Below are 22,995 nucleotides of genomic sequence, written 5' to 3'. Positions count from 1 at the left end.
GCACAGCTTAAATTGCACCAGCTGAATATTTCTGACAAGCATAATTATAGATTTCACTGCTGTGCACTGAAAATTTCGTGGGTTATCTGGCTGGATAATTTTTCTGTTGGGCTCTTCGATTTTTTCATAGTAAAGTAAATTACATGTGAAATTGCTGAAGACCTTATCTTGCATACTGTTTTGAAGGATAATTATAATTCTTGCCATTGTTACTGCATAATTTGTTATCTACGGAACAACTAAAATAAATATGAAAAACTAATCTTGAAGCCTGGTCTCTTCCAGTGTGTTACCCTTCAAGACATATCAAACACAAATGCACCAGAAAAATTTTTAATAATGGCATAAATGGCCAGTCTTCTGGGCCCAAAATATTTCTAAGTGGCTGGTCCTCAAAGGGTAAAGTGTGAACAAATGCTACATGATTTAACAAAATTTATCACACATTTCCACATGTGACACAGTTCTTGCCTAAAAAGGAATTAACTTTGAAAGCAATGCTTCTCAAACCACTGTTCACAATATTTTCCCATGAACTATTAGAAATGTAAACAGTTTGTGACGTCACGCTCATCACAAGCAGTTTGTTGTTAAGAAGTATTGCACAGTTTTTGTCCTAAAGGCTTTGACACACAATGCTGTCAGCAGACACTAGTGTGTGCAATGCATTTCGTTGCTGTAAAAGGTGCATTTTCTATGAAACTTAAGTTTTATTTTTGTGTTATTCTCTTGTTTACATTTTATTGCTGCAGTATTATTTTGTAGTAGTGAGCTGTAGTAAGATTCTTTGTTAGAGTATCAGTTTTTACCAGGCAAAATTCCCATGTTTTCCCCAGTTTTTTCCTAGATGAAAAAATTGCCCAGTTTTCCTCAGATTTCCCCTTTGTCTCATGGAAAATATATCCCATATTATTATTATTAGTGTACAGTATTCTGCAGAAGAACTGCGGCAGCTATTATGCCTGAGGACAGCCAAGCCTCTCCCCTTGTCATTCCGTTTTCTAATAAACTTTTCTTCAAGGGGAAATGCGCAGTAGGCTGACCTAGGGGGCGGTATCAAGATAAGGTGGCAGGTATGCTTTGTCATTTTCCGTTTGAGGATGCCTCCCTGTAATAACAAGTATACAACAAACAGATTGGATTAGTAGCTTGCTCGTAGTTAACGTGGGAGGTCATGTCGTGGTGTGCTCTGCAAGACATTGAATATTTATGCTGACTTTGTTACAACTGATTGCAACAAGTAATAACTAGCATGTCTACATTTGAAAGGCATCATCTACTATACCGATGCTGCACGTGCAAGGTTTATTCAGGCATTATTAGCTGTCGCAAGTACTACACCATATTATGTCAAATCTGTCACTTAAAGCTAAAAATTATGGTACTGAAGTCTATACAATTTATTAGAGACATGAATATGCAAGAGTATCTTACCACCACGTCCTCAGCTGCACTGTATCTGTCAAGGCAAACTACTGACATTTTATTCTTTAGTATTGTGTATAGGAGAGCCAGACTCATGTTAACATGAAAGTGCTGTTTAATTAATTCACTGGCAGCGATCTACAACTGGTATTGCCATTTCTTTTCAAGTATCTATTTCACTTTGCTTACCATGTTTTACAAAGTATAAGATGCACAATTTTCTTCAAAAAAATTTACTCCAAACTTTAGGTGTGTCTTAAACTCAAAATTAATATAAAAATGTCCAGTGTTTGATTAAAATTTCCCACTGGTCTTAATAATGGCCATATATTCGATGCTGTAGGAAACCCATCTCTATCTGGCAATACTGAATTTAGCTGGCAACAGCAGTGAACCAATGCAACGAATGTCAGTTGTACGGATTCACAAGCTTGCTGAGACTGTCTCCCTCCTGTCCCGCTATCAGAACACTGTCCAACGTACGATGTGTCACTGCAGTCTACAGTGCCAGTGAACTTGAATTGGAAGTGATTTGTGTTATTAGTAACAGTACAATATTTTTGTTAGTAGCTAGTTTCGTAACGGAAAAAAAAAGATATTCATATGATGTGGACTATAAATTGAAATTAATAGCTTATGCAGAACAACATGGACTACTGAGCAGGTGAGCAGCATTTCAGACCTCCACCAACAGAAAAAACCATTCACGATTGGTGGGCTAGTAAAGAATAAATGTAAAAAATGAGGAAGATTAAATGTGCAAATAGAGGAATGAACGCAAAATGGCCAAAACTAGCAGATGATGTATTAAAATGGATTCAAGGACACTGACAAAGTGGCATTGGAATTAGTGCAAAAAATGATTCAAATATGTGTTTGTAAGCTAATGCTACAGTGAAACTTAACAGACTTTTAAGAGTGGAGTTGGTTGGTGCAACACAATTATGACACATATTGGACTTAGCACGTGAATCAAAATATTATTTTTCCAGCACTTTATTATTCAAATGGGGGGGGGGGGGGGGGGGGGCGATGATGACAGTGTGGTATTGAGCCAAACAGTGAATATGTAAAAAACTTTTCTGACGTTTATGTGCCAAGTAACATAACAGTTGCTATGGAAGGTGCCAAAACTGTAACTACAAAAACAAATGGACATGTTTGTCATGCTGTACTGACAGTACTAAACCTAATCCAGTGACCATTTTTAAGTGTAAAACAATGCCAAAATCTTCTGAAATACTGTGAGGTGTTATCGTTTATGTACATGACAAGGATTGGTGAACAAGGCTGGTATCAAATTATGGTTTATCACAGTGTGGGAGAGAAGGAAACATTCTTTATTGATGGAGAGTTCTCTTCTTGTGCTAGATCAGTTCAGTAGTCATTTGAAAAATTCTGTGAAAGAGAAATCAAGGCATGGAAATACAGAGTTCAATATTATTCCCCAGGAGGATATACTTCACAATTTCAACCTCTTGACATAAATAACCCATTTAAGAGTGTATATGAGAGAGGAGTGGAACAAATGGATGATGAATGAAACCCAACATGAATTCATGCTGAAAGGAGCTTTAAAAAGACCTAAAATCAAACAAGTGTGTCAGTGGACAAAACAGAAATGGTCTAGAGTTACAAAGACATTACTGTTAAATCTTTCAAGAAGTGTGGCATACGTAACTCTCTCAGGTTTGGTTTTATAAAATACAAGTCTTTTTAGTCTGGCTTTGCAATCTAATAATAAGAAAGGTAATTTTTAAAAACTACTTAAATATTAAGGCACATCTTATAGTCCATAAAATATGGACTATAAGTTAATAACTTTTGGCTGGAAAGTTGAAGCACTGAAAGCAATGTCATTGGTGTATATTAATGTAAGAAAAGGCATCTCACAACTCTGATGGGTCACACTGCTTCAGTTTTTCCTTGACTTTCATTGGTTTAAACACATTCGTTCAAAGTTCCAAGATTAAAGTAACTCATGCCTAAGGACTAGTGCTAACTTCAGTTTCATTTAGAAGTTTCTTAAGTAATACTCGAATAAGAAGTAAATTATGGTCTACCATTCTCAGTTTGATATAACAAACATTAATCACAGTCATGAAATGATAAATTCAGCAACTTTTCAAAGTTGAATGAACAAGCTTACCTCTAAATCTATCCCTTTAGGACAAGGCAACAATTTACAGCAAGTAGTAAACTTGTTTTTCAGGAGGATTATTCACAAGATGTCAGCACTGATCTTGGTCTAGAATTGAATGCTGTTGCTGCACTGTAGTAGAATTACAGATGAACGTAAAAAGTGAAGTGCATAACACTGTTTCACAACGACCCCCTAGACTGTATACTAAATGCTTCAGATGAAATAAGACTGTCCAGTTAATTTTTCAAAAATGTACAAACATGGCTAACCACCTTACATGAATGCAGGTTACAAAAAAGTAGTGTTAATGTTGATTTAGTTGCCAATCAAAAGTAATGAGTTATGAAAAATAGCCAAGGTGGTGGCAAGGTCATGCTGCTTTGCAGGCACAGCCAAAAACTTGCAACATGGGGGTATCTTAGAATGCTATATTCTATGAATGGAAAACAGGGCGATATGGTCATTACATATGGTCTCAGAGTGTACTCAACAAAATCAACATCTATTGCCTTGGATGGACATTTTTATTATAACTTTTCCATAATTCTATGTTCTGAAGATTGGATCTTGGGTAAATATTACTACAGCTTCTGACTCTGTTCCCATTCTTCCTCTCCTAAGCTACACATCCACCTGGCTTCTGTCAATGTGTAAGTTCTCCGGGCGGTTTGATTATTTACCATGCAGAGGTTTATGCTCCAGGTTTCTTTACGCATACTCTGAATTTCCACCTTCATGTTACTTTGCAGACATTGAGATGAAGCAAGTTGAGTATCCAATCTTATTTGTTGTTTTTATGGTCTCCCAAGATTTTCTAAGTTTTTTTCTGAACTACGATATTTACCTTGCACACAGTGAGTGAGTAGTAATTTCAGGGTCATAAATAAACTTAGTCCCATTGAATTTCATTTCTCATTTCACACTACTTGCTAATATAGATGCAGTGATCAATTAGTTAACACAGACACTTCATTAATTATGAAACATTGTTAACCAAAAAGGTTCATACAGTACAACCTTACATATTTACTGAGTGGTATGAAACATACTGTGGCATATTAATGCCTATTATTTGAAAGTAAATATCTCCAACTTTTCCGTAACACATCTAAAACTGTCTGAAACTAATTATCTTCTAAATTAATTAACATTAAAGCTTTAGACCACTGGTAACTTGAACTACAAATTATGATTGTTAATTTGATTCTTTGATTAGAAAGTCCAATACTTTGAGGGTCATCAAGTAATTTAACAAGGCTGCCATTAATAATGAGTAGTGGAAACATATTGTTCATAGGCAAAACTGTACATAGACCTAGCACATAAGAGGCCAGGCAGTCTGTTATCGTGTGCAAGTGTTGTGATCCGATAACTAACATTCCAAAATATCTACATATATTGTATACAGTTCATTTTCTTCACTCATGGGTTTAACTCATGACTTCTATGACAGTAATTACTAATTAGTTTTGAGTGAGAACTTTTTAGAGGAACGCACTGATTACTGACTCCTTATGAACAATGACTAGTTAGCAGGGCAGTGTTGACAGACTTACTGATTATTCTTGTGCACTATCTTAATTGTTTCAGGTTCCTTAAATGTGTATGATGACAAATAAATTTTTGCCACATACGTGAATCATTTTGAACCACTGGACTGTGTTGCATGATTACTACACTAGGACAATTTAACATTCTATGAACAAGTGCAGTAGGTAACAATCTGCTTTCATTTAATTTGAACTATATGTGTGACACGAAACTGGCAATATCAGTGAATACTTTACACCAAGAGTGTAAGTAAACTGTTTTAAATCTACCCCTGGTGTCAACCACAATATTGCTATAGACTATTAGTAGAACTGACATCTTTCAGCCAGTTTTGGAGCCAGTGCATCCACCAAGAAGAGAGCAGGCTTATCCAGAAGGCACATTTGTTCCAACTCGAGACAGTATCAGTACCTTCCGTATTCTGAAAACTTTATTATTACTGTTATCATCATTTAATGTGAGGAATACTTTTGGTAATCTAGACTGGGTAATGAAATACAATAAAAGGCTGTGCCAAGCCAATAGACCCAGACAAAAAACTGCAAACAATCTTGTATCAGATACTGCAGAGAAAGTATTTACTGAATTTATAATATACTTGGTGAACAGACAGTATGCAGGACATTCATGGGTGAAGACAACTACAGAATCAAAACACTAGAATCTGGAATAATGCTAAGGACAATTACAGAATCAAAACACTAAAACCTGGAATAATGTTATAAATAGGGCTGGTGGGCCCCTAGAGGAAACGTCACTGAGCAGCATGTTAGCCCTGCCAATTCATTTAATAGGAATATGAACACCTCACTGAGTTTATAAGTTTGGACTGAATATGGCAGGATCAAAGTTCTATCAAATGGACAACTACATGGGCAGACACAAAAAATTCTGTTACAATAGTAGTGGACACACGAGAAAAGATATGATCCAGACAAATCAAATCAACAACCATCACCAAAGATCACCACCTTGACAAAACTGATCATGGTCAACAAGAAGACAAGTTCATATTAGTTAAAAGTGACTATATCTTCTTTTTTATTACTCTTCCCAGTATCTTTCCTTTTTTCCCTTCTTTTTCCTTTTGTTCTGCGTCAGGTCCTATCTGTGTTCTATTTTCAGTCATCTTCTGCAGCTTTTTTGCTTCTTTTTATCTGTTTACATTCTTGTTTTCTTGGCCTCCCTCCTGTTGTATTTTCTAACATACATTAATCTTTCAGACTGATATCCTCCTCTTCTGACACAAAAATACCTTTAACTGGTAATTTCCAATAGCCTTCAAATCAGTTGTTCTTGTTTTGACAATTGATTATTTATGTGTTTCTATAATGTCATGTATCAACTTTTTTCCAACCACCAACAACTTTAAAGAACTGGATAACTGCTGCATCTATCTATAAAATGTGTCACTCCACACCCTCCACTTTTCTGGTACAGCACTGACTAAGGGTGTCAAATGTGCATCCAAGACAGACTGTGAGATCAGTGAAGACCTCTCATTAATGAGAGTCATGAAAAACTAAGCTTACTTATAAACTTGTCTATCTTTTAAAAGTGGGACCATGATGGTCCATGGCAACAAGAATAAAAGGAAAGGACGATCACCCTCTGCCACTGTAGTTTAATTTATTCAAATCACAGCTAGTTTTGGAACATTATCTTCCATTCGATATAGTCCTGCAAATAGTTAAGCTACTCTCTTAAGACTGATCATCAAAGAAATAACTGTAGCAACTCCCTGCAGTAAAATGTGCACCCAAAGATGATGCCACATCCTCATATTTTTGACTAGTTGAACATTCACTACTAGAAAACTGGTCTGTCATTCACACAGCATTAGACAGCATGTACAGAGTGTAAGTATGGCATGCTTGGATGATCAAATCATCTGAGAATTTTGCTGAGAGGTATAGAAATAGTTATTTCCATGAGGATTGACTTTTCTTCAGCCTTGTGTAAATAGTTTAATGATTATATTTAAAAACAAAGATGCTGTAACTTACCAAATGAAAGCGTTGGTATGTTGATAGTGTCTCTACCAACATACCAACACTTTCGTTTGGTAAGTTACAGCATTTTTGTTTTTAAATATATTTTTCCCACATGGAATGTTTCTCTCTATTATATTCGTATCAATAGTTTTATGATTATTTAGACAACTGTGATGATGGAGAATATTCCACAAAAATTAATTATGAACTGAATAAATTAAACTATAGTGGTGGAGGCTGATCACTTCTTTTATTTATTAAGATACAATCTTATCTGATCTGACCACCAACTATTAAAGAAACGCATTTGTAGCTAAGTATCCTCTCAAATGTCAATGACAGAAGTTGTTTATTTTTAAAGTTTGATGGATCTTTCTTCTTAAATAATTTTCTTTATTACACATGGTTTTGCTATAGTGAACTGATGTAGAAATGAATAACTTACATTCATTTAGTAAGCCTATCACACATTACTACAAAAAACAATATTAATTTAAATGTAAAACTAACAGAGAATGTTATGCTTAAACAGCTAACGCGTAAGGTATCTATGATAAATCCGACTTCTTTGCTTTGTTAGAGTAGAACAAAAAGAGATTTCAACCCCTCAATCTCATTTCTTAAAACTAATTTCTTATGCCAAAGATTACAAACCTTGGCTGCTAAAACTGACTCTGCTGACAATGGCGTATCCGCTGGTCTTTTCCGGCCTGCTATAATTGGTGGCGCTGCTCGATCTGAAAACATATCTTCCATCAACATTCTGTTCAAATTCTTTCATCTACATCCTCTATGCATTCAATAAAGCTGCCAAATCTCATAATACTACTGGTACACCACTATGAAATTATATATCAGATGCCAAATTCTCACTAATGCATGGAAGTATTCTAAATCCAAATTTTGAACGGATTACAATGATTGTAAGGGAAATACTAAGAAACTAATCAAACTTTCGTCCAAAAGGATAAGAAAACTTTACAGCATATAAAACTTTCAAAATGGAAACTATTAATGACAGTTATTAGAAAGACAAACACATAATAAAAAAGAAAATGTGATAAAAACAGACAAAATGCCAGAGGAAAGTAAAACAGCAGTACAGACCACAATGCCAGAGACAGAGAAGTGAGGTGGAAATAGAAGTGGAACAGTCAAAAAATGACATTAAAGAATGCATGCCAGGGGAAAACCATCAAGCACTTTTATATTACATTGCAAACCTCTACAAGCATTGCAATACAATATAAACTATTGAGAGTGGAAGCAAGGTCTTTTTTCCCTTTATTTGTATACAGTGTCAGACTAAAGTTGTCCAACCTAGCTACAAGAAAATACTTTTTAGAAAAGTAATTTGAAGAGAACAAAATTTGTCACATGTTGAAAATAGATTACTTTTTTTTCACTTTTCTATGTACACTAGTCACTTAAAGATAAAAGGAAAAATAATTTTCTCTTTCAAAATCAAATAGATTTTCTACAAAAGCCAGTAAACCCACTTTCACTCTTGCTGTCATTCACATCATCACCAAAACTGTGCATTTCATGTGGAAATTCATACTTGACTATTCCATGCTGCCTTCCAAATGCACCCACAACACAGGTGTTGGAAAGTTATAACATTCAATATTGTATACTGACAGTCAAAGAGAAGACTGTGGCAATTACCACTGAACCCTCCTTCAGTGTACACAGCACAGAGATATGAAAATCTTTGTCCTCATTTGAAACAAGAGGCTGCGAAGAGTAATGTCACAACTTGATCTTGATAGGCACTTTTTGCAAAAATTTTATGTCACAATTACATCACAGGAGCCAAAAGAATAGATTTTATATCAAAACTAATGTGTGCCACAAAAGAATTCATATATACTTAAGTAACATTTCTTTTCTTGGATCTGGGATGGCACAGTTGATGCACCCCTAAAAACAGAACACTATTACAACTGAATTTGTTGAACCAGCAGCTCCTTTGTTCAGAGAAAATGAGGATGGTGAAAGAAAAGTTTTCAAGAATTTGTACAAGAAAGATTGAGCTATTTGGATCTCCTCTTCAAACAAGGAATTCAATACAAGTTGTAAGAGTTTGAGGAATTTTAAGAAATAAGTGAGATTGAAGTTTAGTTATACTGATGGAGAGTCATAGAAAGTCAGTCAGTCTGCGCTTGTGTTTAATCAACTGAACATCTGCAGTTTACTAATATAAACACGCACTGAAATAAATCGCAACTGTTATATTCTATTGCATGTCTTGCTCTTACACAGTTGTTGTTCATAAGAGTGACGTAGGGAGGCAATTTCACAACAAACCAATCATTGAGAATGTGAAAGGTATATTAGTATATTTTACGAAAATTTTAGAATTTTTCTATGCACTCACCAAATTAATCTCTACACCTTCACAAAAAGAGATTATCGCCTATTTCTTCCTAATGTATTCTCATTGTCAATTTCAGTCAGTAGCACTGTAAATTTGTTTTCAAACAAATAATTATTCTCTATATTAAAAATCTTATGTTAAATACATTAAATTTGTTAACATCAAGTATAGATTGAAGTGTCAGAAGTCTTTTCTATAAGTATATGTATGGAGTGTAGCAATGTATAGATGTGAGACATGGACGATAAATAGTTTAGACAAGAAGAGAACAGAAACGTTCCAAATATGGTGCTACAGAAGAATGCTAAACATTAGAAGAGTAGATCACATAACTAATGAGGAGGTACTAAATAGAACTGGAGAGAAGAGGAATTGGCAGCACAACTTGACCAGAAGAAAGGATCAGTTGGTCAGACGTGTTCTGAGGCATCAAGCAATCACCAATTTAGTACTGGAGGGAAGCATGAAGGGTAAAAATCGTAGAGGGAGACCAAGAGATGAATACATTAAACAGCTTCAAAGCGATGTAGGGTGTAATAGTTACTTGCAGATGATGAAGCTTGCACAGGATAGAGTAGCATGGAGAGCTGCATCAAACAACAATGTTAAAAGAAAGGCAGAGGGATGCAGGTGAAACAGGCAATTAATGTCATGATTGAAAATCGTGAAACTATAGAACAACATGACAATTGTTCCAAATAACTATCAATTTTACTGAAATACCAGATTTTACCGTCTGCCTACTGTGAACAAACTTTGAAAAAGTATGCCCTTTCCATTCAAAAACACAGCCTTATTCATTTTCTGTATCCTGTGAGCTGAATTTAATTCTGCACATTTTTTGTTGGAATGCTGGGAGATTCTATTCCACTGATTAACATGCTGTATGAATTATCCATATCTCCAATTTTACAATAATTGGTGACAATACTGTGAAAAGGACAGACTGCTACACAGCACACAGTGGAGATGTTGAGTCACAGATAGGCACAACACAAACATTGTCAAACAAGTAAGCTTTTGGCCAAGGCCTTCATTGGAATTGGACAAAACATACATGCACATACGCCAATACATATACAACTCACTCATTCACACATGACCACAGTCTCTGGCTGCTGAGGCTTGAGTCTGGCCTCGGCAGCCCGACACTCTGTGTGTGTGTGTGTGTGTGTGTGTGTGTGTGTGTGTGTGTGTGTGTGTGTGTTTGTTTTGCCTAATTCTGATGAAGTCCTTTTTGGCCGAAAGCTTACTTGTTTGACAGTCCTTTACAGTAACTACCTGTGACTCAGCATCTCCGCTATATGGTGAGTGGCAGTCGATCCTTTTTATCATATTATCATTACTACATCCTAGATTTCCCATTGTCTGTTAATAACTTGTGAGGTGTACAACAGAAAACAAAGCCTCAGCAACACTGCCACGGTACACATGGAGATAAATTATCCAGACTGACAGCTCACATTACACATTAGCACAAGGCAAAGACAGGTACTCGAAGTTCAAAAAACTTACAAGGCCTGTAGGGCACTGTTCAGTTGGATGGTGGAGGCCTGCTTAATGATGATATGAGACCCTGATATGCCCGCCACCACTTCTCACTGAGTACTACAGGATTCCAGAGTCCTATCATGTTTTTTGTTCACTTACAACACGCCTCAAATTGTGTCAGAATGACTTTAAGAATACTCGCAGGACATATGAGAGTCTGTGAGAGTGTTTATTTTGTTTGGTTTGGCTTAAAAATAGTTAAAGCATATCTAACCTCAATCTCCTTGTTTAGGCAACTGCAGTGTTTTGTTTTCATGATGGCTAGAATTGATAATCCAGTCTTACACACAGGTATGTATATGACAACACACTGCTATGCAGATATGACTCTTTAGAACAGTGGTTCCCAACTTTTCCTAACAGGTGCCCCCTTTGCAATCCCAGAATATCTTATGGTCCCCTGTGTTTGTTTGTTCATTTTATTTATTATTATTTTTTGCTTCTTTAGAGAAACTATTTGACAATAATTTGCAATCCAAAGTTTAGCTGAAGAGAGTTATCAAATTTAGAGTAATAAAAATCTATAGTTTTTCAAAGGACTTTGTGGATGAAACAGACATGTCTATGTCTTACTTGCATTCCTAATGACACAGTTTGACTTTAACAACATTTTTCACATCTAACATTATTTTATGTGCAGAAGGTCACAAGAAAATTCAGAACATCAATGAGACGGTTGAAATTGTTTTTCTAGTTAAAGCACATCTAAGCTCAATCTCCATGTTCAAGGAACTGCAGTGTTTTGTTTTCATGATGTCTAGTGTTGAGAATCCAGTCTTTAACACAGCTATGTAGATGACAAACATGATAACATTTTTCCTTTCCCACACCTGTGTAAATGGGGAGGAAACTATTTTTTCCAACCCCATTTGGTGAAACTGTTCTTTAGCACTTACATCACATTTCAATTCAACTGCATCCTCTTGTATTTCATGAGGAAGAGCCTGCACATAAATTATGAAAGATGATCTTGCTAATTTGCCCAGCCAGTCTTCTGAAGACAAATGTGGAAAATAAAGTCTGACCTCTTCTTGAAGCTGTTCCATGTATTCACTGATGATAACTCTCCATTCATTGACATCATACTGTTGTCTATCTAGAAGTTCACTGAATCGAGGGAATGATGGAAAGTTGGTAACGGGAGCATCCATACAATACTTCCGTAGCTGTGTCTTTTCCATTATTATGGTGTTTCTACATGGTAGTTTCAAATTCAGATTATTCATGGTTTCAAAGCAATCTGCATGGTATGCTAGGGAATATATAAAGCTGTCATCAGAGAATGAATTACGAAGTTCAGCTTTCCCTTGACTCAAAAGAAACAGTTCTACCTCTGTTTTCAATTCACACAGCCTACTACATATACGGTCCTCCAAAAACCAGTGTCTTGTGTATGAGACATTAAATATTGGTGTTCAGCATTGGGATCATCATATAGGATGCTGACAAAAGTAAGTATCACGGCACAGCACTTGACTTCACTTGAATAACCACTCTGACAGCCACTTTCAGTGCAATTTTAAGTTTCTTAGGACAAGTTTTAGAAGCTGGGCTTGCCTGTGGAACATACAGTGACAGCCAATAAAACTGGATTTTTGTTTTCTTATGCAATATTTACGAACCCAGAATACGAACCTAATATGACTGGTGCTCAGTCAGTATGAATTTCCGTAACTCTGCCTCAAAACAAAACACTTTTAACCAAAAATTCATTAATGGCAGTAAATACATCAGACCTTTTGATGGTACTTCAACCTTTTTGGAAAACAATAGTTCTTCCATTATTTTCTTCTTGCCCACAAATTGGCAGTACATTACCAAGTGAGATCTTTGAGCTATATCAGCAGAATCAACAACACTGTAAGGCAAAAAAATGGAGACATTTTTCGTCTTTCAACTAGCTATTCTTTCATACTTTGGCCACTTGTCCAATCCTATATTACACACTGTTTTTTTAAAGAGTTTTCTTATCAATTTTTTGCTATCTTCTCTAAAAACAATTATGGTTGTTTTACAACTATTTTCCGTTTATCGTATTACTATAACATTATGTTGGCCAAACTTTGCCTAAGAAGTAGATATTTTCAGAACTGATTTAAAGAACAAATAGATGCCACATGCCTTAATAAGAAACCAAGATTCACATTTGAAGCACACATAACAAAACAGGTATGCAGACTGTCTCCACATATTGCAATATGCTGAAAAAGACCACCATATGACTGTTTGTAGACAAGAAAACTATACAGCCAAGATGATATTGTAGCTCTCTAATCCCCTGCCCAAACAAACAATTTTTTTAAAAAAATCATGAAATAATGAAATGTGATGAGCCTATCAATACTGCTTGAGGAAGATGTAACTCACTGCACTGAATAAAGAAATGTAAAAGTGGAATTATTTACTAGAAACTTAGAAAAATTATAGACTGCACTGTAATCTAACCAACCACCATTTCAGGCTATTTCCAATTTGCAACAGTGTGGAGTTAAGGAAAAACAGATACTAAAATGAAAAGGTAATTAAAATTTATATCAAGCAATAATACTTTTGTTACAACAATGCTGGCCTACCTCTTCGAACCAAGTTTAGTTCTGGGAGCTCTGGAAGACCAGTAACAGTCCGTTTTGCAGGTGCTGCAGGGTTTGACCCAGGTGTTTTCAAGGTTAATTTGATCTGCTGCTTTTGACCAGAGAGCTGAAACATCCATGACAATCATGTATTTATATAATAATAATAATAATGATGATAATAATAAAATTTTCTAAATACATTCATGCAAAACAATCTACTTTTCATTTGGGGTATTATCGTCTGCTATAACCCCTTCTGTGTATCTCCAGACTTGGAGTCCCATATACAATCGGGACTCTATCCTCAAAAAGATCAATTTTTCTTAAAATAATAATAATAAGTATTATTATTAATATTATTATTATAACTGTGACAAGCTGCAGCAAATTCATCAAATTATCACCAAGTATGGCATTTGCAACACAGAAATATGTAAAACAAACTTTATAGTTTAACCATATAAACATAGAATAATGGAAAACGTCTAAAAATTGCTCAAGATTATGCTGTTGACATAAAAGCTAACCTGTCACTATAACAGTCATCCACTGGCTGCATAATTAGCATTCATATTTGTGATAACACATTTCAGTCAGATAAGATTTTTCTGAGTCAACAAATCACCCGAATTAAAATGAAAGTTGTGAAATGATGTTTGTGTGAAATCTACCCTATCATGGAACACTTTATTACATATATGTTTAGCTAAATGTGAAAACAAGACATAAAATGAGAGAAATGATAGAAATGTGAATACAAAGAAATCTGCAACAGTGTATACAGATATACTGATTTGCAATAGTACATACAAATAAGCAGTACAACATAACAAAATGCTTTAAACTGCTGAGAATAACTTTTGTAACGAATGTGTCACGTGAAAGCTTTCAGCTTGGATATGACTGAAATCTATTTTCAGTATAATCTCAAGACAATTGATGTCGTTCCCAATGACATCGAAAAGCTATATTAAGTCTGTGAAAATGCAAATGATAACACTAGAACTAACCAAAATATTGATTCACAGAACAACAGAAAGGCAACAATTTATCTATAGGAGAATGGTCGTGGTGCACAGAAACACATAATAGAATACCATTAACCTACCATTTATTTCCATTGTAACACTTCAACCATAAGTTTTAATCTTCTTATTTTCAACTTCTTTAACTTGTGTTAACTGTTTTCTATAGTGTGTTTATGTGGGGCATGCACGAGTCTGCTACTGGTACTATTTTGCATATTTTTCCATACACGGATTTTCATTATTATTATTATACAAAATCTTGATTCCATAACCCTTTTCTATCACATAGTGCAGGTAATTGCTACTAGTTTGGGATGTTTTCTGATTTTAATCATTCACTCTTAATGACTGACACTGATTATAAAAATGTTGAATAATAAGTGACTTCACTTAAGCACAATGACAAAACACACGTCCAACTCCGAACAGAGCACAACACTGAGCAATACGAGTATACATTCTACAAAAATGCAGAGGAATGAGTAAAAGTAACAATCTATATACAGCTCATGTGCGACTTCACAATTTCTGTAAACTTCAAGACATATATCAATTAAAAATGACTAATCAGCAAAGGACTTCTGATTAATGGCCAGAAAAAATTCCCTCCTAAATCGGGTGAGTTGGAAGGTATGAAAATGTCAAAAAGCTGTCACAGCAAGTAACACAGCATCCACTGCCATTATATTTACGGAAGAAAAACTGTTGTTATAAATTTATTTTAGTTGTAACTAATGATCATACATTGTCAAAATATTATAACAACCTGTTTAACACTGTAATGGCCCACCTTTGGAATGCAACGGAGCAGCAATTCTGGATAGCATAGATTTGAAAAGTCTTTGGATATTTCCAGAGGTATGTGGCAACAGGTGTCTATACACAGACCATGTAATTGCTGGAAATTACGATCTGGTGTTATGTGAGTGTGGAGCGAGCAACCAATAGTGTCCCAGGTAAGTTCACTGGAGGCAGATCAGGCAAATTTGGTGCCAAAGACACCAAAGTGAGTGCACTATCATGCTCCTCAACCCTTTTGTAGTTACATATATATCTGTGGGATTCATGGACCATTCATCATTACTGCAATCAACTGAGGTAAGTGCTTGCCGCGCCAGGACACCTTGCATCGTACCTTTGTTATTTTTCACAGAAGTTTCAGCCTTTTCTTGATAATGCTGAGATCACAAACGACACAGGCATCAGCATGTGTATCATATTATGTCTTCAGATACATCATACCAAATTTTTCACCACAATCGAATGCAACAATAGCACTGTTTACAGCATGTTCAAGCTGGAAGTCCTATTATCGTATGGTAAATGAACATACATCTCGTTGTTACAAGACACCCTAGCTTTGAAAATCAGTAAAGGTTTAGAGGTACCCCAACCATAATCACTTTGTATAAAATAATATTAAATCTGAAGACACGACTGAAGAAAGATCTTCAGAATCAGATACGGATCATGAAATTTATGAAGAGAGGAAATAATGAAGTGCAGGAAAGTGACGAAATGGAAGGTGTGGGGAATGCATGGAATATACAGTAAAACCCCTATTTAACGAATCTCTGTGGACCCAAGTGTTTTTTTTTTATTAAGTTTTTTTTTATTAAATAGGGGTTTTGTCAGCATAATGGAAAGAGTGATCTATATTCATAATTCAAGCACGTTTAAGCACGTTTACGTGATATAAGTGCCATTTAATTACATAATGACTAACATCCTTTTCTTATCAGTTAGTCTTGTTTCTTTTGTCCTTCCAGCATATTAAAGTTAAGTTAAAACTGATTTATCTAACTCCAAAGAGGAAAAAGAAATTCCTATTCTTATTAATTCCTTGGATAGCTATCAATCTCTGGTATGGAAGTCAGGATGTCATCATCACATCAAACAATGTCCTGGAATGTTGCATGCAGGCAGCAAAAAACATATGCATAGCCTGTACAACACTGAGTCTCATCACTTCCTTTCTTTCTCTCAAAAAATGAAATAAGACTTCTACACTGCTCATACTCTGTATTTGGCTTCAACAGTGTGTTTTATTCCCGGGTCCAGAGGCTGCAGATGATTTGTGCGGTTCAGGAAACGAATACAACCTTTAAATTCCTCAGGAATGGTGTTTTCTTGGGATGCACAGGGCACAGGTCAAGACGACGTACAATCTTATTTCCTGCTGCCACTTCTTGGCATCTAAACACCTGAATAAGTCATAAAGATTACTGGTGCCTTCAGGGGCTGTTGTTGTACTCCGAAGTACAAAAAAGCATTTTTATGTTTTGGAAACACCTGGGAATTATCTGGGCTGATAACCATTATCAGTTGTGGTTATCTAATGTTTTGCCAATAGTTAAGACTTTCTATGAGCACATCCTCTCTTTCTCGACTTGTACACTGAAAATACAGATTATGATATTTTTCAAAACAATTTAACCAGCCTTTCCACACACTTAAAAAAAAAAAAACTTCAGAGTAATTTCACGAGCTTTCTCTTGCAGTATTTTTTTTTTGTTTATGGGAAAGCTTTCACTTCTCTGTCCTTGAAACCACTTTAGAGGGGTTGTTCCTTTTTGGAGCCACAGGAATCATTAGCTCTGGCATTTAAGAAAGCTTCCTTAATTTTAAATATGCCACACATGTGGACGGCACAAAATCATATTTCTTTACCATGCTGGAAAAATTTAATGTCAAGATCGCAATCAACATCGTGGATGATTGTCAGCTATTACTGAATTATAAGCTTTCTACATTTGCGGGCCAGAACTTTACAAAAGAAAAATTGATAACTTTGACATTTCAGTAAATAAACAATTATACTTTTACTGGTTTGAAGCCTCAGTGACTGTGACATCAGAGAATGTGACCCAAGTCTCACAGAAATCGATTTCTGATTCATTCAACGCATCTGCCGGTATCGCTACAAGGGAAATCTAGTTTTTGATTGTACTCAAGGTACATGTAGACCACCTGAATCGATTACTATTTACTGCATCACATAACAAAAAAATGATCTGTGTGAAATGGAAATACATTAGAAACTTATTTGAAAACATTAGGAATTACATAAAAACTGGATTTTAATTTGCAAAATGCTTCATGTTTACTCCTTAAAACAACTTTTTCTCAAAGTCAGTATCATTAAAAGAGAAGAGAAATAACATTGTTCTTATGGGAGTTCCACTGGGACCGATGGAAATATTTGTTAACCCTTAACTTCCCAGCGTGTCCATATGGACACAATTGTTGACTAGTTTTGTTTTTCCTTCATTGTTGGCTTAAAATTATTTTTATCATTGGCGGTCACATATTGAATTTTACGTACATTGTGTTAACACTTCATTGTTACCATTTACACTGTGATTGTGAAAGTCTGTATTTCAGGGAGTGCTTTGACGTCTGCAATGGAGCATGTTGATGTAAAGTAAGCAATGTTTCGTAAACAATTTCTTCATTCTGGCATGTGAAACTGTTTGCAGTATATCTAAATATGTTTATAGAGATTTTTCATTTGAGAAAAGTTGTTATCCGTCGATTCACTTTCTGTTTATGAAGTGATTATTTCAGTCGTGTCCATATGGACACGCTGGGCAGCTGCAGGGTCAAAAATGATTTCGTTTCTTTTTCTCTTTTCATATCATAACAGAGGTCTGGCAGAATCTTTAGATCCTGGTTTGACTGTGCAGGATGTTTTAGACATCCTGTTTGAGGAGTCAAATGCTCCTCAGGCTCACACCCCTGATCCAGCAGTCCTCACAGATGAGGATGAAGGAGGAATAGCAGATAATCTCAATCCTAGACAACTCCGGGATGAATCTGAAATAAGATTAACAAACAAACACACACACACACACACACACACACACACACAGAAACAGATTTCAGAAATATAGATTACAGGAACAGAAATATGCAACAACAAAAAAAACCTGGCTTCACAGTGCACTAATTTCAAATTTGAAGTCTTTTCCTGATCCATGCTTTGACACATATGTTGATAAGTCTGCAGAGAAAATTTTCAAATTATTCTTTGATGACGATCTGATACAATTCTGAGTTGATGAGCCAAACAACAACACACTTTTCAAGAACTTTCCAAATCCTAATATAACTTGTGAAGAAATGAGGTGTTTTCTGGGGATCCTCATTCTAAGTAGTTGTAACTCTCTCCCTAATAAGAGGTTATACTGGGATTCCAATTTAGACACACGAAACAATTTTGTATGCAATGCCATGAGGAGAAATCGTTTTGAACAAATTCTTAGATTCTGCACTGTAACGATAATAACAAATTTGATGAAAAGGACAAGATGTGGAAAATTACACCCTCTATTGAAATTAAGAGACAAATGTAATAAGCAGTTTGTTCCTCAGCAACATCTATCTTACGATGAATCAATGATAAAATATTTTGGGAGACACTCTTGCAAGCAATTTATCAGGGCGAAATGATACGATTTGGATATAAAGCATGGTGTTTATGCACTACTTCTGGATATCTAGTAATTTTTTCCTTTTATCAAGGAAAACCACCCAATCCAAATACAGTATATGAAGCACAGTTTGGTAAGGCTATTGCCCCACTCGTTCAGATGATAGATGATTTGACACTGGATGTAAAGTGACTGGTATTCCCCCTTTTCTTTGACAACCTATTTACAGGTTTTTCTGTTCTGTCATACGTGAGAGAAAAGGGCTATGGAGCAACATGCACTATCAGAGAAAACAGAGTTCCCAAATCATGCCCAATTTCCTCAAAGAAAGCGCTAGTTAAAAAGGAAAGGGGGTATTTTGAATCCTCACTTTGCAAGGATGATGGTGTTATAGTGGACAATTCAGTGGTTACTGTAGCTTCTACCTGTGTATCATTTGTAAAAAGATATTCCGCAAAGGAGAAGAAGACAGTTCACGTACAATGTCCTCAAATTATCACAGCCTATGATAAACACATGGGAGGAGTGGATAGGATGGATGAAAACATTGCCATGTGCAGAATAAACATTCGAAACAAGTGGCTCAGGGCTTTACTTTCTTGGCCGACTGACATATCTGTACATAATGCGTGGCAGCTTAAGAAAGGAGAGGGAGCTAGGACTACTCAACCTGAATTCAGAAGAGAAATTGTACAAGTTTACCTAAAAAGATATATGAATCCCGTAAAAGGATCAGGCAGGCCGTCTATCAGTCCTATGTGTGGATACAAATCACATGTTCCAAGTGATATCAGATATGATGGTATAGAAAACTCAGAAGAAGAGAAGATGTGTAGGTTTGAACTGCAAACAGAAATCATCAGCTATTCACTCAAAATGTGGAAATGTGATGTAGGACTGTGTCTACAATGCTTTGAAGTGTACCATGAAAGACAGTAAAACCAATGATTGTGAATTATTTTGTGTATGGTGTTATAAATTGGTTTGTAAGAATTATTTTGTTCAAATTTTGCCTTACTTGTATTAAAAATCTGATTAATAAAACATATCTTCAAATGTATTTCAATATCACAGAAAATATTTCAAATATGCATCTGAGTGCCCAGCGTGTCCATATGGACACGTTATTTTACAGACAATCTAAGACCGAGAAGAGTCAAATAATAGCTTATATGCACTACTTAGATGCACAAGAAGTCAAAAAATTGAAAATAAATTTAAATATCCAATTCTGAAAAATTCGGACAGTTAAGGGTTAAAAGTGGGTTCCTTAATTTGGGTTTTTATTGTAACTGGATTTGACTGCTGGGGCCTTTTCATCAATGATGATGTGCTACATGTAATTGTGAAAAATACCAACTGCAGCATAATTGATTTCAAAGGGAATTTTGAAAGTTGGACTGATTGTGTACACACACAGATATAGTAGAAAAACCTTTCCGATTTCTAATGAGATGCATTTGTTTAGACTATGACACCTCAAGGCAAGTGCAAAACAGGCAAACTAGCTACCATAACGGAAATGGTTACCTTATTTGTGAGTAACTGCAAAACACGTTACTCCCTCGGTTACAACATCACTATTGATGAACAGCATTTCGAGGCTGGTGTGGGCTCCATCAGTTCATACCATCTAAATATGGCATAAATATCTTTTGTCTGTGTGATTCTAAGCTGCTTTATACTTACAACATGGAGACATATTGTGAACTACAACACAAGGTCCGTTTCAGAACTATCCCCGTCAAATTAGTAGTTCTGAGATTTGCGGAGGCAATATATGGGACTGATAGGAACATTACGGTGAATAATTGGTTCACTAGTTTGGAATCAGTGAGGGAACTGCAGAAAAGAAGTTTGTCTTTTGCAAGCACAGTTAGAAAAAACAAGAAGGAAGTGCACTCACATTTCAATGGTAAACAGCAATATGACAGTGAATTTGGCTACACCAAAGCCAAAAAACATGTTTCACGTGTCCCGAAAAAAGGGAAAACTGCGGTCCTCCTTTGGGGTATGCATGTATTATCAAGTGTGACATCAGAAAGATTAGAGAAGAAACCAAAAATTACACTTCACTATCATGACATCAAATCTCGAGCTGATGTATTTGACAAACTCTGTGCAACCTACAATGTAGCTACATCAACAAGGAGATAGCCTATGGTTATTTTTTCCCGTAATACTATATGTTGTAGGCATAAGCTCCAGAGTAATATTCCTACGAAACAAGAATAAATATTGAGATACCCTTGAGTAGCTCAAAGCTTTGACCCCAACTCTACTGGAAGATCAGTTCAAAAGATGAGCACTCATTACAAAACTACCAGTTGATATACAGTCAATACTGGTAAAATACAAACCCAAAATACTGTGGCAAGAAAACTTTGTATTTTCTTTGGAAGCGGGGAACAGGAAAAGAAAAAGATGCTAGTCAAGAAAAAAAAAACCTTGCCTCAGCAAGTATGCATGTGAAAAATGCAGTAAGCACCTTTGTTTACAAAAACAGGCAAAAATAGTTGTCTATCTTATGGAGCAATCGAGATGCCAAGATTCATACTGATTAATTCAACAATTCACTTAAATTTATAAGTAACTCAAATCTATTGGTATAACTATTTACTACATTTCTGCATCACATTATTATATTGATGTTAATTTTAAAATGTAATGAGGCTGATGTTCAGTTCTGCGTATCTCAAATACGCACCAATAACGAGAATGGTATTCTTTTTGTTTAAATTTACCCAAACGCAAAAATTGTTACTTGCATCCAGGAGATACATTGTGACTAGTAATGTCATGGAAGTTGACGTGTGTTAATGGAAGGTTAAACCACTGAAGTACAGTTTTGCTTTCGTGATATGGGCAATTATCCTGATGGAAGATACCATCACTATTAGGGATGACACAAACATCCTCATAAGCATTATATTGCTCCAATTCGCCTGCAAAGTTCATGTTTTGACTAGCTGTTCACTTTGAGGACAGTGTACTTAGTCATGTACAAATGCTTTGTATAACAAGAAATGTGATTAATCTGACCGGATGGCCCATTACCATTGCCTACAGTCCAAGCTTAATAATTGCGTGTCCACTGTAATCATAAATGCTGATGTCATTGTTTTAACATGGGAACATGTAAGGGTTATCTGCTGCATAGCACTATGTTCTACAACATTCACTACTCAGAAAAAATTATGCCTGTGTCATATCAATGCCTATTCTGCTTCACAGTGGACACGCCAAGTTCTGTGATGAGGTGTTGCCTACTAGCAGTTTCACCATCCTTCAACAATTTTTGATAGACTAAAAAGAATAGCGCTCTAAAGGCAGACAAGCATCTTACCTGAGACGCTTGTTGCCAGATGTTGGGCCATCAAAATTTGTCCTTGTCAAAGCCCTTAGGTCAGAGTATTTTTCTATTTGCAGCCCTTCTTGTCACACTATAATGATTCCCAATTCAACTATGTTCTGCATATATGCTTTCTGTATTGTGTCACGAGCCTGCAATGCCACCAGCATAATCCAATCAATGTTTTGGTTCATCAGTGCATACTCCATGCAAATCACTAAAGATACTCCCCAACTGTTAAAATTTGAGGATACTTCACAAAACTCCTAAAAGCGAATTTGTGTGTTCCCCTGCTGCTGCTTGGTGAGTAGATTTTTTTATCTATTCATTTACATTATTCACGGTAAGTGTTAACAGCCAAACAGTAGCAGGACAAAGATTTATTGAAATCCTTGACTACGGTTTTGGTATATCTAAATATACCTTCATCAGAAGCAAAAAACACTAAAATCATATCCTGCAGTGGAGATACATAAAACAATTGTGCCAAGGGTGTCTTCAGTAGTAAAAATTAAAATATCGCCTCCATTTATACAGCAAAATTACAAAGAGAAGGTCTCTTCAT

At 35.6% G+C, this 22,995-nt stretch overlaps 1 protein-coding gene across 8 annotated transcripts in view; it reads right to left on the bottom strand.

Annotated features, from left to right (window-relative positions):
* Positions 1–22,995, bottom strand: part of LOC126353924 (zinc finger CCCH domain-containing protein 18-like) — a 112,308-nt gene that overhangs the window by 6,612 nt on the left and 82,701 nt on the right. For all 8 annotated transcript variants that reach the window (XM_050003168.1, XM_050003172.1, XM_050003170.1 and 5 more), the window contains exons 12-13: positions 13,618–13,741; positions 7,768–7,850 (exon numbers count right to left, since the gene is read on the bottom strand). In XM_050003168.1, the coding sequence (XP_049859125.1) occupies positions 7,768–7,850; positions 13,618–13,741 (207 nt within the window). The remainder of the gene's footprint in view (positions 1–7,767; positions 7,851–13,617; positions 13,742–22,995) is intronic.

This window comes from Schistocerca gregaria, chromosome 3 (genome assembly GCF_023897955.1).
Source record: "Schistocerca gregaria isolate iqSchGreg1 chromosome 3, iqSchGreg1.2, whole genome shotgun sequence".
NCBI lineage: Eukaryota > Metazoa > Arthropoda > Insecta > Orthoptera > Acrididae > Schistocerca > Schistocerca gregaria.
Note: the sequence above shows the minus strand (reverse complement) of the source record. Positions and strands in the feature narration are given on the sequence as shown.